We start from the raw sequence: 17919 nt of genomic DNA, 5'->3' as shown, positions 1-17919 counted from the left end.
AGGAGAGTTTGGAGTCATGGAGTCACCTTTGACCTGTTTCCACATTCCATCAGTTAAATAAAAACAACCACCACCACCACCACCCCATCAATTCCTCACAATCCTTTCACATATCTACAATAGTCTCATTCTTTTCTTGGACTTCCCAAGAAATTCAATTTCTTTGTAATCAATGCTTTCCAACTTAAACACTGGTGGCAGTTTAGAGGTTCATCTCATTTCCATCTGATAAGAATCCTACTCTCCTTTCAAAGCCCAGTCCAAATGTTATCATACATGAAGGCATTCGTAACGTCTTCCCCATAATCTCCCTGTTGACATTAATCACTCTTTTCTTCTGCAAGTTCATAAAACTTTGGCTGGTATCTTTCCTAAGGCACAGGTCTTTATTAGTTATTTGTGTATGTCTTTCCCCTCGACTAGATTATAAGCCTTTGACCACAGGAATATCTTAATCTATAATTCCACACCATGCTTTCCATATAGATATCTATAATTGTATATATCAACATGTAGTCAATGAATCAAAGTTATAACAATGAAGCCATTTGAAGTATCACAGGTTAACAATCTCTTCTCCACAGTAATCAGTTAACATTTATTGAGTGACTATAATCTTCCAACCAGGTGACATGCATCATCTCACTGACTCCTCAAAATAACCCTGTAGCAGGTACTATCATTACCTCCATCTTAATGTCAGGAAATTGAAGCACAGCAAAGTTAAATAAGTTGCCAAGGAACTACATGGAAGAACAGGATTCAAACCAAGGCAGCTCAACTCCAAAGCTCCTGCTTGTCGCCATGAAGCCATACTGCCTCCAGAACACTCTAACTCTCAGTTCCACTGAGATGTAACTGCCACTCTAACCCAACTCAACAACATTCAACTCAAAAGCTTAGTATGCATTCAATATTATTTTTACTAATAGTAAAGCTAAGGTTTATACTGGACAAGTAACTAGCTATAGATTTAAACATTTTGCAGACAGAATTAAAGTTATACACTGCTAATTATCTTTTTGTCTAAAAACAACAGACCCTTTACATAGAAACAGAAGAAATAGAATATTCCAATTCTCCCTTTTAACACTGGGCTTTTTGTTGGTGCCCTTCCCTTTCCTTTATATTATTCCTCTCCGTCTACAACAAAGGCTATGGAAAGAAATGAGGGAGCACATAAGAGCTGCTGAACTCTAAATTTGACAAGGTTTACTAAAATATACATTAACATTTCAGTAGAAAGCCGAATCATTCATTTTCTCTCTCTCTCTCTCTCTCTCTCACACACACACACACGTGCACACACCTCTTGATCAAAACTCCTATGTTTCCTATTATCCAATTTTAAAGTTATAAAGCCAAATTACTTGTGATTCTTATTTCAACCTCTGAAAAAGAAAAACATTAGCTGCTTCACAGTGTACACCAACTGACATGTGAACAGAGACCTAAAGGACGTACGAGAACAAACCACACCAGTATATGAGGAAAGAGAGTTTCAGGGAAAAGACAGCAAGCACAAAGATACTGAGCTAGGAGCATGCTTGCTGTGTCTGTGGAACAGTGAGGGGGCTGACTGACTAGAGCAGTGTGTGTCAGAGAGAATGGTGATGGGGGCAAAAAGGTCATAGGATCAGCTAAGATCTGGCCTTAGGAATCTGGCTTTACTCCAAGTGAGATCAAGAGCTACTAGAGGGTTTGGAGCAGTGGAGTGATATAATCCTGTTTGTATTTTTAAAAGATACTCCTTTTAAGATAGCCTGCAGTAGGTAACAGTGGGCTACCACAGTGTAGTACAAGGATGCGAGCTACAAGGGTAACAGGAGAGGAGCTGGTGAGTAGACTCTGGATTTTCTAGATAGATGCAATTAAGATTAACAATATTCAAAAACTATTACCAAAACCAAACAGCGAATTGCTCAGATCGTAAGATCACCTGTATATGCCAGAGGTCTGGTATTAGTAATCTGCCGTGCTTTCATCGCTTGTTGTTGTTTTTCCAGAGCTGCTAACATATCCCCCAAATCTAGCTGCACAGGGGTTTTATTTTTTTTTCCAGCTGCCTTTGATAAAGCTTCCTGCAAGGTAAATGGAACGTTTATTTTTTGTGATAGTATTAAAGTGTAGCAATTTATGATGATTTTATTTGTCACTCCTTCTGTCCATCCCCCCCAAACCTATCAATTACATCTGTTCATAAAAATGAATAAATACCTGTAGTTTTTTTTGCTCCATACTTATTTCTGAATATTCTTGAGCTGTGGCAAGGGCCGCTGCTAAAGCTTTCTTCTTCTGACTTTTTGCACGTTTAGGAACTGAGGTGGTAATGGGAATTGGAGTCTGAACTATATTGATTGGTGAGTTTTCAGGTAAATCATCCAACTAGGATAACCAGACAAAAACATTTGTTAGTGATTCCATAAAGGTCTAACCATAAGGAAAGACAATCCAGAATGTGGGATGTTTTACAGTGTATCTGGACTGGAATCTTTGAGGATTCAATGTCATAAAGAACAGAGTGAGATGGTGGGATCCTTCCAGCCTGGGAAATAGAGACAAACAGCTTAATGCAACTGGTGACACTTGTCTGGATCTTGGCCTCAAAACAAAATAACTCCCAAGTAAAGTTTTGCAACAACAGGGGAAATGGACTGTATGCTATATGATATCCTTTAATTAATGGTGTTTTCTCGTCTGTAACAGAACTATGGATTTTATTTATTTATTTTTTTTAAAAGATTTTATTTATTTATTTGAGAGAGAGAATGAGATAGAGAGAGAGCATGAGAGGGGGGAGGGTCAGAGGGAGAAGCAGACTCCCTGCTGAGCAGGGAGCCCAATGCGGGACTCGATCCTGGGACTCCAGGATCATGACCTGAGCCGAAGGCAGTCACTTAACCAACTGAGCCACCCAGGCACCCAGAACTATGGATTTTATAGGAAAGTGTCTTTGCTCTGGTTATGTTGCAAATAAATATTAAGTACCAAATACATGGTTTTCTTCTCTACCATGGTGCCCCATATGTCTTTATGCTAACCTGTAATACTTCTTTTCAACATAGCCACAGTTCAAAGGATGTTCAAATATTTTGCTTATCTTTTTAAAAAGAGTCACTTACTACTTTTGAAGAAAGTTTCTGTTGAATAGTCTCATCTTTAGCATTTCCATTCTCATTTAGTTCTTGAAATCCATCTTCATCCTGAAATAATTTCACATTTTAAGTGAAAACAGTTCAAAGCAATAAACTCTTCAGAAAAATGTTTTATAATGCTTAAGAGTAATGAAAAATGGGGAAATAATTTTTAAAATTCTAATATTAAACTAAAGTCAGTCTTTTTTTTTTTTTTTTAAGATTTTATTTATTTATTTGACAGAGAGAGACACAGCGAGAGAGAGGGAACACAAGCAGGGGGAGTGGGAGAGGGAGAAGCAGGCTTCCCGCTGAGCAGGGAGCCCAATGCAGGGCTCGATCCCAGGATCCTGGAATCATGACCTGAGCCGAAGGCAGACGCTTAACGACTGAGCCACCCAGGCGCCCCAAACTAAAGTCAGTCTTAAAAAGGAAATCTCATTTCTCACATGCTACAACATAGTTAATTTCATTATTCAATAATGGTGGCATATCTATACATGTCCATTTTTTGGATTTGTGTCCATTTTAATTAATTAATTCTATTTTAAAAATGGATAGGTAATTGAAAAGAAATACAACAGGGTTTTTATCGTATTTCAGATAATCTGGAAAATATTTTCAACAGATGGTTTAATATGAATTTCATAAATATATTCTCTGTCCTGCAATACTACACATACCTGTAAATAAGGTTAAAAGTTTAAAAATTTAAAAGAAAATCCTATTCAATTTATTAACGAATATCCTCCTTTATAGTGAAAATTATATCTAATATCTTTAAGTATACGGATGGAACCAGTTATATGGTTAAGTGCAAATAATAAATCTACCACATGTTCTCAATAATTTAATAGAGATGCACTCTGAATTCCTTTAGGTCAATTACTAAACTTATCTAACATATTATTCATCTCTAGTCTCTGGCCTCAAGCACATTTTCCAGTTTAATTGCCATCTATTGACCCATTTTATAGAAACTATGCTCCAACAAAAAAGAATTATTCAAATGAGTTACCTGGGATGTTCACTATCTTGACACAACCAAATTCTACCCATTCTTTTTTTTTTTTTTTTTTTTTTTAAAGATTTTATTTATTTATTCATGACAGACAGAGAGAGAGAGAGAGGCAGAGGGAGAAGCAGGCTCCCAAGGAGCAGGGAGCCTGATGCGGGACTCGATCCCAGGACTCTGGGATCATGACCTGAGCTGAAGGCAGATGCTTAACCATCTGAGCCACCCAGGTGCCCTCTACCCATTCTTTAAAGTCTTTTCCAAAGATTGCCTTTACCCTACTCCAAACCCAAAGGGATTTGTCCCTCGTTCAACTCCAACCACACCGAAGCAAGTACTAGGTGTGTATGCATCTACATTACTATACCCCAACTTCCCTAAGGCTACTGTGTTTACTCACTTAATGTATCATTCACAGCACCTTATCTTACACATATAACAGGCCTCCAAAAAAAAAAAGAGCCAGTTAGATGAATAAATAAAAATATTCCAAGCAGTATAGAAACTTCCTGCCTATTAGAGAAAATAAAATATCTTTTTTCTTCTCCAAGATTCTCCTGGCTAGCAGCACAAATTACCGAGACTGAACCATTCAAACCTAAAAAACTTGACGAAGAGACTAAACAATAATAACAAAAATTAGGGAGAAAGTTTCATACTAGGAGAAACCCACATAAAATCAAGTTCTACCTCTCCATGTTACCTCAAAATGAATACTCATGACGGAAGTTATAAAAATAGACATTAATGAAGTTAATATTAGACTAACTATACATATCCAGGAGAAAAATGAATCAATACTTCTAAATAATTTATAATCTAATAGCAGAGTCACAGGTTAAGACATAAAAAGTACTTATCAGAATGTAAGAAAATGAATTTCTTAATGGGAACATTTACTCTAATAGTTTACAAATAGAATCTGAAAAAATACCTCAAAATATAAAGACTCAGAATTTGAGTCGCCTCTATGAGACTGACTGGCATTTAATTGCTTATTATCTTGTCTCTTTTGCAAATTCTGTCTTCTTTCTGAGGAAGTACTATGTCCTCGGCATCTGAATCCAACCTAAGTAAGCACCAAAAGAAAAAAATATATTATTTAAATGAACATTTTACTGACATATACTTACAGAAAAATACACAAAAGTATAAAACTCAATGAATTTTCATAAAGTGTGTAATTTATTATAAAAGGTTAAAGAACATTTGACAAGTAAGATCATTTTAAGGAAAATTAAAAATGTGATAATGCAAGTTACTTCCCTCCTTCCCCCACCTCATACATGAATGTTTAACCAGCTTTACTCGTAATAGCCAAAAACTGGAAACAACCCAGATGTCCTTGATTGGGAGAACAGTTAAACTTACTGCGGTACATCCCTACTACAGAACAACAGTCAGCCACCCAATGGAACAAACTACTGATGTATTCGATAATCTGGACAAATCCCCAGAGAACCATGAAAGTGAGAAAGCCAATCCTAAAAGGACTGTATGAGTTCATTTATAAAACATTCTTGAAATGACAAATTATATAAAGGGGGGAACAGATCAGTGGATTCTAGGGTTAACAAGAGGCTGGGCAGGAAAGGAAAGGAATGTGGCTATAAAAAGGAAACATGAGGGATCCCTGCAGTGATGGATCTGTTCTTATCTTGATTGTATCAATGTCAATATCTAGGTTGTGACACTGGGCTGCAGTTTTGCAAGATGTTATCACTGGGAGAAACTGCACCCTACCTTTTTATTAAACTATTATGTCTTCTAACATCTGTGGTTTTATTAAAAAAAAAAAAAAATTCCTAAGAAAGGTAAAAAATTAAAACTCTTATTTCCAAGAAAGTAGATTTAGAACAAAATTTTCATCCAATCTGTAAATTATTATCCCATTAACAAATCTGTAAAATGTTCGACTGTCATAAGGGCAAGATTCTTGAGACATTTCAAGATCCTCCTCTTAAATACCCAATGCAGCTAACATGAAACACCTCTCTTAACCAGGACACCCAGAAGATGTGAAAAGTATGATCTTCATTACCAGTTACCACCAAATTCTAACAGTAAACAGAACCTGAAGTAGATCTACAACAGAAGGTGCTGATACACAGGCTTTGGATGATGAAATCAAAATTATGCACACAAAGACATGGAACCACCTACCAATTCCCGTACTAACTAACTGATCTAAAATGACTTGCTGATAAGAAATAGGATTTTTTTTTTTTTTTAAGAAATAGAATTTTTATACTCTTTTGGGAGGTAGGCTGCATGGCAGAACAATAAGCCAGAGAAGATGGTCATACACCAAATGTAATTCTTCCTTAGAATATGCACTGTGACAACTGGGCTACTTCCTATAACTAGATAACTTTCCAGATACCCAACAGTTTCTTAATTTTAAATATTTACTTCATTTTAAAATAGGCTCAAAAACATGGATAGTGATATGGACAGAGGAATACACACATGATGAAACAAATCTCAGTGAAATGTTAGCTAGCATCTAACTGGTAGCTGTATGAATGCTCTCTGTAAAATTACTTCAACTTCACTATTTAGCAATTTTTGTAAAATATTTTAAAAACTGGCTCATGAAAAGAAGCTCATAGACTGGTAAACCAAATGCAATTTATAATGTCTAGGTAAATTTAAAAAAACCAACTTAATTCACATAAATTATTAATACTAAAATGAGTACAAGCCCCAAAACAGGGATGACCAAAAAGCAAGAGAATAATTCCTGAGCATACCTCTTCATTTCTGTGGACAGTCACTATGACAAAAAAGTAAATGCAAACCTGCTCTCCAAATTATATCTAAAAAAACCCCTGTTGTAAATCATTTACTATACATACATTAATGTTGCTACAAACACTAATACAATTAAAAAGAACAAATGGAACTTGATTTCTTATACTTGGGAGACATAAAGCTCCAGGATTAAATTAAAACCCCCAAACTAATGGTCCCAACAAAGTTCATGAGAACCAAATCTGCATGTATTTCAATTATCTCCTAAAAAGAGGACTCAAAAATAGGAAGACATACAGTTTATTACATAGAAAGATGCCACATCACAAAGGTAATCCATCCTCCCTAAACTGATAGATTAATTTAATGACTAATACAGAACAAAAGAGAAATTCCAAAAATAGATTTCAATATACCTGGGAATTTAATAGATGATGAAGATGGTTAATATCAAATCAGTGAAAAGATGGACTTTTCAATAAATGGTGCTGGAGATTTGGGTACCCACTTGGAAAATACGAAGTGGAACTGTATCTCACACCATGCAAAAGACAAACCCAAATGGAATAAAGATTAAATGTAAAAAAACAAGAACATAAACACCCTAGTGGAAAACTGGCAAATCCTTTGTAACTCTAGAGTAAGGACAGGGCTTTCCTATGATTTAAAACCCAGAAGCCACTTTAAAAAACAAAAACAAAAAACAATAAATTCAACTTATAAACTTCTTAATGCTATTTAAAACATGCACTGATATATGGCAATAATAATGAGCAAAGTCAAAAATCGGGCTCCCTGCTGAGCGGATAACCTGCTTCTCCCTCTCCCTCTGCCCCTCACCCCACTCATTCTCTCTCTCCCCATCTCTCTCTCAAATAAATACATAAAATCTTTAAAAAAAAAAAAAGGTAGTGGAAAATACAAGTGAATATTTATTTCATTTCTAAAATACTTTTTAAGCCTAAAAACAATCAGAAATTGCAAAGGGTAAATTTGACTTAACAGGAAAAAAAAAAGATTCTGCACATCACAAATCAAACACATACTTAAGAGTAAGTATAACAACACACCAAAAGTAGAAAACACATTGTTCAACATCTGGCTCCAGTTCTTTTGGAATGAAGAGAGATACAAAATAAACAAAACCTAATACACTACATGTATTTGCATAATTTTTGGTTGTTCTTTTACTATTCCTCACCAGTTTGGAGGCTCAACAGCTAGCTGTATTACTTCCTCTCCAGTGGACTACGGATACCAAAAGTCTAACAAGTTATGATTTCAACATAAAATTTCAGCACTTAAACATTTTGTAGATTTTGTTTATCTCATCTATATAAACAATTCTTGTTTTAGCTCTTTTGTTTCTAATCAAATAAAGCTAGACTGCCTCACATGCCTGCCACAAACAACAATGACTCATTTTTGCAATAACCATAGGGGAAAGGGCATTATTCTGCTTGTTCTCCTGACAGTCTAATTAATGTTAGGGTGCATCTAACATACTTCATTTCAGGGAAGCAAATGAGCAGGCGAGTATTTGGTCTATTTAATCCATTAGTAACTTACTCGTATTTCAGCTCATCCACAGATCTATTCATATGATACTTTTTTGGGGGGGTAAAATAAATTTATTATTTATTTATTATTTATTTGACAGGGAGAGACACAGCGAGAGAGGGAACACAAGCAGGGGGAGTGGGAGAGGGAGAAGCAGGTTCCCCACTGAGCAGGGAACCTGACGCGGGGCTCGATCCCAGGACCCTGGGATCATGACCTGAGCCGAAGGCAGCCGCTTAACAACTGAGCCACCCATGAGGCCCCATATGATACTTTTAATACCTTAACTAGATTTAAGGAATCCAGGAAGTCCATCTAAAAACTAAAAAGGAAAAATGCTCATCAACAAACGACTCCCTGATTTCACAGATGACCAACGCAGGAAGACAGTTACTGGGAATCCTTGGCAGTATGTTAACCTGCTCTGCTGTACGGCAGCTAGATATTGTTCCCCAAGACCAGGAAGCCGTGTAGTCTGGCTACGTTACAGCATGAGGCAGCAATCGCTATGGCCCTGCAACAAGCACAGAGTGCGTAGCTTGTGGTGTTTATGGTCTAGTAAAGACACACGAACAAGGCCGCAGTCCTAAAGTTCAAAGAATCAATATTTATGGCATTAAAATGCTTTTAAATTTTTTATATGGATAAGAAAAAGTCACAGCAGATGAAACAGGATTGGAGGATATTCTTTTTTAAAAGTATGAAATATCCAAATCTATTTCTTAAATACAATAAAGTAGAAAGTAGCACAACATACACATACCTATAATAGCACAATATACACATCACCTATAGTCAAGATTTTGCCATTTTTTTCATTAAATAATAATTTTACTGGCTAAGCCATTTTAAGGTTACAGATATCATGATATTTTATGATGATATAATTCAATATGCATCTCTAAAAATTAAGGACACTGCCCTTCAAGACCACTATACCATTTACAGTAATTCAAGTTTCTCCAACCTAATTCAAATTACCTGTGAATTATTTCTTTGTTCAGTCTGCCTTCCACCTCTAGAAAACGTCTGATTTTTTTCCATCCAAGGTTTTTTCTGAGTTGCCTGGCAAGTTACATTGGACCAATTTACACTACCTGTAACCAGTGAGATTTAAAAATATGATTTATTTATGAAAGATGCCAAAACCTAAATTATCCCTTAACTTTGTGTATTGAAAGTCAGTCACTATACACGTAAAACTGGAAATTTCTCTACAGACTTTAAGTGGTATTCCAGTTCTTAGCAATAGAAGTGCCATCTTGCAGAATACTCCAATTTCTCATTTGAGAAATTTTCTAAGTTTTATCAGCCCAACTGTACTTTCAAAGTAATGTGAATCTCTTGCAAGATTTCTGATTTTTTTTGCAGTATCAGCAAGCTTCATGCTTAAAAGCAAAACTCGGACGTGGACAAAGAAAAAAGTATAGCAAAAACACTATGCAGAAAATAAGTACCTGTACATATAGATGATTCCACATGCTAAAAATAAAAACAAAAAAGACAATTATTTTCTGCTTAAGAGTCAACACCATATGCCTTGCAAATGTTTCATAACTTAGTCTAGTGTGAAGCATACTTCTTTACAATCCTAGAAAAATACTTCTCCATATATATTTTTCATATTAATATACAAAATACATTTTGATCCATTCTATTACTATAGGAATTGTTAATGAAAATAGATACTTGAGCTTTAGAGAAGATACAAAATAATACTGACACAGATGACCGATAAAGAAATCAAAGCAGCGTTACATACATTCATGGTGCTAGAATCGGGATTTCTCAAAGCCCCCGCTGCAGGCTGGTTGTTGCTGTGTTTGGGACTGCAGTAGCCACTATCACTGTCAATGTCGGCTTCACTAGCCCCCTGCTCACTAGAGGATTCAGCAGTAGGGTGGGACGCTCTTCTCCTCCTGCCTTTGGACTTCCAGAGCATTGTGGCAGAGCTCTCCGAGAGAGATTTGTTAGCAATATCTGATGGGAAATCTGTAAAGCAAGGAAGGTGTGACATCTCTTTGTGAGGACCAAACTGATAAATTCTTGTTAAATTATCATTAAGGTCGTAAGAAAATGAAGGTATCTAACTTCGTAAATGGAGAAAACAAGTAAAAATTTTTTGGAGAAGATTATCAAAAAGTAAGATGTTCCTGGCAAGTTGGTTTATGACATGTATTTAGTATGACAAGAGAATAAAATATTTGTATAAATATTAAAACAAACCACCATTACCCATTTAAGAAAAATAACATCACTAATCCTTTTGAAGTCCACTGCATACCCCGTCCACCACTGCATCCTCTTCCTCCCCCAGAAGTTACTTCCATATGGAATTCTGTGTTTATCATTTCCTCACTTTTTAAAATAGCTTTTTCATGGATTTTTGTATTCCTAAAACATAAATCATGTAATTTTGCAGTTTTTGCTTTATAAAAATGAATTTATACTGTCCATTTTCTTTTGTGACTTGCTTCCTAGTCTGCCCCATTCCTCCAACATTAGTTTTGAGATTCTGATGCATGTGGCTGTAATTCATTAATGTCACTGGAATCTAGAATGCCTGTGTATGATGAACATACCACACAGTATTTATCCTTTGTACCACTAATGGGATGCTTGGACTGTTTTGGGGTTTGCCTTATTAAATAATACTGCTGTAACCACTCTTACACAGACATTTGAACATATATGTGTGCATGTGGAAGTTTCTTTAAGATAAATACTGCTGGGCCTTATGGCATACACATATTCGACTTTACTCGGTAATGTCAAATCATTTTCAGTCAAACTGTTTAAAACAGTTTATAAACCAACAGCAAGATATAAATATCCACAGTGATCCACATATTCACCAAATACTTGATACTGTCTGCTAGGCTATAATTTTTGCCAATTGTTAGATATAAAAAGATAGCTCATTATGGGTTTTAATTTGTATTTTCTTGCCTAATAATGAGGTTTGGTATCTTTTCTGATGGTTTTAGCCACTAATGTTTTTCTACTGAGTTGTCTCTTATTTTTGTAGTTCACAAATTGTAATCAAAAGACATTAAAAAAAACTCTTATAATGTCCTCCTACCCTAACAAATAACAATTTTCCTTTTTCTGTATTTCCGCCCATAATTTTTACACAGCATTAATACAATTTTGAGTTGGGCTATTTTTTTTTTTAAGATTTTATTTATTTATTTGACAGAGAGAGACAGCGAGAGAGGGAACACAAGCAGGGGGAGCTGGAGAGGGAGAAGCAGGCTCCCCGCTGAGCAGGGAACCCGACGTGGGGCTCAATCCCAGGACCCCGGGATCATGACCTGAGCTGAAGGCAGACGTTTAATGACTGAGCCACCCAGGCACCCCGGGCTATTTAATATTATGTATATGTTCTCCATAATTATAATGTGAGAAGGCTCCATATTATTCCACTGAGTGGATGTTCTACACTTTTCTTGACTTGTCACCTGTTACTAAACATTAGGAAGCTTCAGTGTGATACTGCAATTCAGATCTTTCATCAAATAGTCCTTTTTCTTTCTAGGGAAATATATCCATTTTAGATACATTCACAGGGGAAGGACAACTGGGTCAAAGGAAAGATTCCTATAGTCCTGCCAAACTGTTTCAGCCCCCTGGTGTGTCCCAGAGCCTGAGAACAAGGTGGGATCATTTTTTTTATTCTTCATATGAATTTTTTATGTCTTCATATTAAAACTTTTTCAGTGATCGGCATAGTAAAAATCTTTTCCAAGTTTCTGGCTCATTCTTCCACTCACTTTTGATAGACAGAATTTACTTCAGAAATAGTTTCCTCCCTGCCGTCATAAAGATATCTGCCTATATTTTCTTCAACAAACGGGTTTTCCCATTTGTCCTTAATGCATGGGTTGTAAATTAGGGATCTGTAATGCTATCTGTGTTATTTTCCACATGTGTTTCCACATACATATGAATCTGTTTCTGGGTCCCCTGTTCTAATTTTCATATACTGCATTTTTTGTAAAAGCCTATTGGAAGTCAGATAGTTTAATAAGTCTTGATATTTAGAAAAAAAAGCTCTTTTCTTCTCAAATGGTCCTTTTAGAATTAGTTTATCAAGTTCCCATAAAATTCCTGTTAAAATTTTGATTAGAACTGCACTGAATCTATAGACTGACTTTGGGGAAAATGACATTTGCAGTATCAACTCATCCTATATGAACAGGATATTTAGGTTTTTTGTTTTTTTTTTTAATATCCTACCATAAAGTTAAGATTTTCTGCATAAATGTCTTGTACATCTTTTGTAAGGTTCATTCCCAGAAACTTGTATTTTTGTTGCTATTATAAATGGCATCTTTTCTCAAATTTTGTTCGTAACACACTGAAATGCACTTAATTTTTGTATATTATATCTAATCATCTTGTTAAACTCATTAAATACAAGCTTGTGTTCAAGAATAAAAATTTGTTACAAATTCCTTTAAGTTCTAATATTTCATCCTACCTGCGACTGATACCAATTAATCCTCAAAAATTAAAAACAAATTAAACAAAAATATTGATAGAATGTACAATCCTCCGAATCTGAAAACAAACTAAAGAATAAGAATACTGATAAAAGGTATTATCTTCTAATCAAATTTTACCTTCACTTTTCATTTTCTTTTTGCTTCTATTAAAGCATAGTTGACACACGTTACATTAGCTTCAAGTGTACGACACATTAATGCTACAAGAGTCTATACATTATGCTTTGCTTACAAGTGTAGCTACCCATCAGCTACCCCCCCAACCCTCTGACAACCATCAGTTTTTGTTCTCTGTGTTTATGGGTCTATTTCTGCAGGGTTTGGTTTTTTTTAGATTCCACATATAAATGAAATCATACATTTTTTGTCTTTCTCCATCTGACTTATTTCACTAAGCATTATAGCTTCTGGATCCATCCATGTTGTTGCCAATGGCAAGATTTTTATCCTTTTTTATGGTTGAGTAATATTCCATTGTATATACATACCATATCTTCCTTATCCATTCTCCATTCATTTACCTATGGACACTTGGACTGCTTCCTTATCTGGGCTATTGTAAATAATGCCACAATGAACATAGGAGTGAATATATCTTTTTGAATGAGTGTTTTCATTTTGGGGGAGGGGGGTAAAACACCCAGTAGTGGAATTATTGGATCATTTGGTATTTCTATTTTTAGTTTTTTGAGGAATGCCCATACTGTTTTCCATAGTGGCTGCATCAATTTACATTCCCACTGTCTGAGGGTTCTTTTTTCTCCTCCATCCTCACAACACTTGTTATTTCTTGTCTTTTTGATTCTAGCCACACTAACAGGTGTAAGGTGATTATTCTGTTGTGGTTTTGATTTGTATTTCCCTGATGATTAGTGATGTTGAGCATCTTTTCATGTGTCTGCTGGCCATTTGTAGGTCTTCTTTGGAAAAATGTCTATTCAGGTCCTCTGGCCAATTTAAATTGGATTATCTGGGTTTTTTGATATTGAGTAAATATTTTAGATATTAACCCCTATTGGATATATCATTTGTGAATATCTTCTCCCATTCAGTAGGCTGCCTTTTTGTTTTGCTAATGGATCATCTATTCATTTTCTAATTCTTATGCTTCAGAAGATTGTCTTTGTGGTCACTAAATGAGCAAACTAAAGAAGTAAGGATTTTTAAAAGCAGTCCCAGGGTTTAAAGCATGTAGAAGTCACTAGGACTAGGAATAACCAAAACAGAAAACTTTGTAATATATTACATTGTGATTCTTTCTATAGCCTCTCCAAGCATTTGTTAGTCCATTAATCTCACTGCTTTATGGCTACAAACTACACACAATGACTGTACTAGCAAGAAGATTGTTTTTTAACGGATTCCCAGATCCTTTCTTACTCCTAATGGATCTAAGCAATTGTAAAAAAATAACTGAACTGATGTCACAAAAGAAAAGGTACAGCCCAAATGAGAGTTTGCACCATCAAATTTATTTCAAGCCAGAGTGGAGACTACAGAAGGGTAAAAAGTAAATGTGCCTTTGTTTGAGCAGATGTAATTCTTGGCCTTCGATCATTAACAAAAATTTTTTTACTAGCACCAATGACAATGGGTGAGGAGACAGTTACTTACTCTATAGCTATTAAGCTGAGATCAGAGATACAAACTGGAATTTAATGATATAAACTGAAAAGTATTAATTTTTATCTATTACCAGGATAAAGTTTCCTTATTTAAAGTTTATACAGTCCTCTAAAAAATTCTGGACAAAATGATATCCAACTAGTCCAAAATTTTTCTTGCTTGACAGGATATAGGTGCCACTGACAGGTTTGGTTCAGATCTTTGCTAAAATATGGCACAGAAAACTTGCCAAGTTCTTTCTATAAAGATATTATACAATATTAGAGTATTTTATAAAGGGTTTTAAACTAGTTATAAAAAACATACAATTTTAATTTCTGCCAAAATGAGTCCTCAAATTCTTACAATGTCTGCAATATTCCATCTCTGATTTCTGAACTGCTCCACTACTATACGGGGATAAGGACACCTCAAACCCTCCTCAAAACTGCACATCAGCCAGCAAACAAGTTGGAAGAACATTATGGACATGGACTGCTTTTATCCTTCCTAGAGAACTTCACAAAGTGGCAGGATAAATGAAAGAATGAAAGTCTAGAATCCTGAAAAGTGGTATAGTCTACAATTATAAAGTCAATACATGAAAACAGATAAAAATCAGTGATGTATACATAAACACTCTTGCTTACCAGTTTGCTGTGAAGCATCTACCAGAAGCACAATTTTTGATCGATTATCAGGACCTGCTGCATTTGTCTCTTTCTGAGTAGCTACATTTTTCACCAGTGGCCTTTTGCTTTTTATGTGCTGTTGTAAAAGCTGTTGCTGATTTAAGCACAAATAATAATAATAATAATAATAATAATTTAAAATCCTACTCAATGTACTAAATACATATCAACTATAAAACACACCTGAATGTATGCTCTAAATTAGTGGCTTCCAACCCATGGGGAAAGAGGGCTACTGTGTTAGGAATTCATGACATTATCTGCATTTAATTATACGTTAAATGATGTATTATACACACACATTTTTATACTACTTTTCAAATAACTATTAACACTACTATGACTAATAAAATATTAATTCATTTTAAATTATTACTTGTACTTCATATTTTCTCAATCAATAATTAATAAATGACAGAAGTATAATCATGTCATATAAGGGGTTGTAAATTTTTATTTAGAAGGGTAACAAAAAGGGTAGTAGCTTATCCAAGGGATAAATTTTCCTTTCATGATAGCAAGAAAGTACAAAAACAATTCTGCTTTAGAGCTTGGAAAGAAAATATAAAAAAGCTGATCCTTTCCTTCATTTTTTAAAACAGAAGTATTCATCACTTAAATAGCGATTTATACAACAGAACTCTGAATTTAACTTCCTAAATTGAAGTGTTGGAAATGCACTCTGAGAAATCCTGTTTCTTCACCACCTGAAAGTTATATACTACTACCTTACTTCCAATACTTGTTTCTTTACGTTCTCCAGCGGTCCCAAAACAATTTCCCTTGACCCAGTGTTTTCATGAACAAATACTAATAGCTCTTTATTTTTTTTAATTTTTATTTTTTTTAAAGATTTTATTTATTTATTTATTTGAGAGAGAGAGAGAAACAGCACGAGAGGGGAGAGGGTCAGAGGGAGAAGCAGACTCCCTGCTGAGCCGGGAGCCCGATGTGGGACTCGATCCCAGGACTCCAGGACCATGACCTGAGCCGAAGGCAGTCGCTTAACCAACTGAGCCACCCAGGCGCCCACTAATAGCTTTTTAAAGCAAACTGTGGCTCCATAGCTCAGGGGTTAGAGCACTGGTCTTGTAAAGCAAACTGTGCTGCATGTTTGTATTTTAATTTGTAAAAAGTATGCCAAAAGACAGCAAAGACTTTTCACTGAAGAAGCTGGGTTAATGGAATCTAGGAAAGCATCAACTCCTCGATGATAGAGCCATAGATGCATTTAAGAAATCACTCTACCCTCCATTAGCTCAAAAGTGCTGAGAAGAAACATGGCTTTTCTTCTTACTTGCTTTGATATTAAGGCCTCAATATAAAAGTAACCTTTTAGTTAAGATACAGTTACGTAGAATAAACCTTAAATCTCTTGTGTTTTCAAGGCCTTCATGTCTCCTTTTTTTTTTTTTACTTAGTCAACAGACTGGTCTTAAGAGTGGTTTCACCCATTTATCTATTATTTTCTTCAGCCCTAGGAGACCCTGTGTTCATATAATATAGTAAAGCAATACATGAGTAACAAAGTGCTATTGCTACTAAAAATTCACAGAATAGCAACAATGAAGTTGAAGGGATTGAATGAATCACAGATGTTGTTCCCCATAATATCTCCTACTGATTTCTGAAGACTGAAATATATGAAGTGCATTAGTCATTCAACACCACTGGCATGGATCCAAACTACCACTTATAAACACTGGTGTCACTATGTAATTTTTTTCACTAAATTAAAATAATCTGGAAATATTTGTGTATTACGATTAAATAAAACTCTCTGAAGGAACCTGAATATGACTGTAAATCATACCATCGATTAAGAATAAGGCACAATAAAAAACAGGAAAAATTATTTTATAAATGCTCTACCCTTGATTATTTTATAATAGTGAATGAAATGTTTTACAGTAAATTCAGCATCAAGGCTAATCAATACAAGTAACAAATTACTTACACTATTATTAACAACAGAAATATCAAACATAAAAGCCAATCAAAATAAGTCACTTACTTTTGGTACAACTGGTCCTCTGTTACTGTTTCTGCTTCGATGACTGGACAATGGGAAGACCTGCCCAAGCTGATTTGGACGCTCAGTGCACTCTGTGGTTATAGTATTTACGGTATTTGCAGCCTGAAAGGTGTTGGAGTAAGGTGTAGGAAAAGGATGATAGAATCCCATAACTTGGGCACATGGTGCTGGCATCAGCTGATAATATGTATACTCTGTAGAAACAGGTGGCTGAGCAGATATAATGGGGTAGGCAAGGTATGGTCCAGCAGGGTTTGGACTGGGCTGTTGCCATCGTATATCATTGTTATATAACGGAAATTGTCTGTTAAAATCAAATAAAAAAAGAACAAATCTATTGACAAGTCTGAAAGTAATGCTGAAGCAAAACCTCTTAATTCATTTTAATTTAAAAAAGTACAGAACCGTGCCTTCATAATAAAAAGGAGATAAAATTATCACCTTATAAATTTCTTTGCTGTAATCAGAGATTATTATATACATGTAATAACAACTTAAATGACAGTATAAAGGAATTCAACCTGATAGTTCTACTGCATTCCAAAATTTTAAAAGTACATACCATTCTTATTTACAACTCTCTCCTCAACCTCCTCAGGGTATTTCTGCCTAGAAG

General features: G+C 35.1%; 1 protein-coding gene across 2 annotated transcripts in view; it reads right to left on the bottom strand.

Moving 5' to 3' along the window:
* Positions 1-17919, bottom strand: part of SECISBP2L (SECIS binding protein 2 like) — a 68804-nt gene that overhangs the window by 39238 nt on the left and 11647 nt on the right. For both annotated transcript variants that reach the window (XM_045900125.3, XM_064570504.1), the window contains exons 3-11: positions 17283-17607; positions 15227-15362; positions 10226-10455; positions 9921-9945; positions 9445-9560; positions 5084-5218; positions 3123-3203; positions 2218-2385; positions 1940-2081 (exon numbers count right to left, since the gene is read on the bottom strand). In XM_045900125.3, the coding sequence (XP_045756081.1) occupies positions 1940-2081; positions 2218-2385; positions 3123-3203; positions 5084-5218; positions 9445-9560; positions 9921-9945; positions 10226-10455; positions 15227-15362; positions 17283-17607 (1358 nt within the window). The remainder of the gene's footprint in view (positions 1-1939; positions 2082-2217; positions 2386-3122; positions 3204-5083; positions 5219-9444; positions 9561-9920; positions 9946-10225; positions 10456-15226; positions 15363-17282; positions 17608-17919) is intronic.

Source organism: Mirounga angustirostris, unplaced genomic scaffold (assembly GCF_029215605.1).
Source record: "Mirounga angustirostris isolate CCGP_5_RB_7025 unplaced genomic scaffold, mMirAng1.0.hap1 SCAF_9, whole genome shotgun sequence".
NCBI classification, from domain to species: domain Eukaryota; kingdom Metazoa; phylum Chordata; class Mammalia; order Carnivora; family Phocidae; genus Mirounga; species Mirounga angustirostris.
This window is presented reverse-complemented; position numbering and strand designations above follow the sequence as displayed.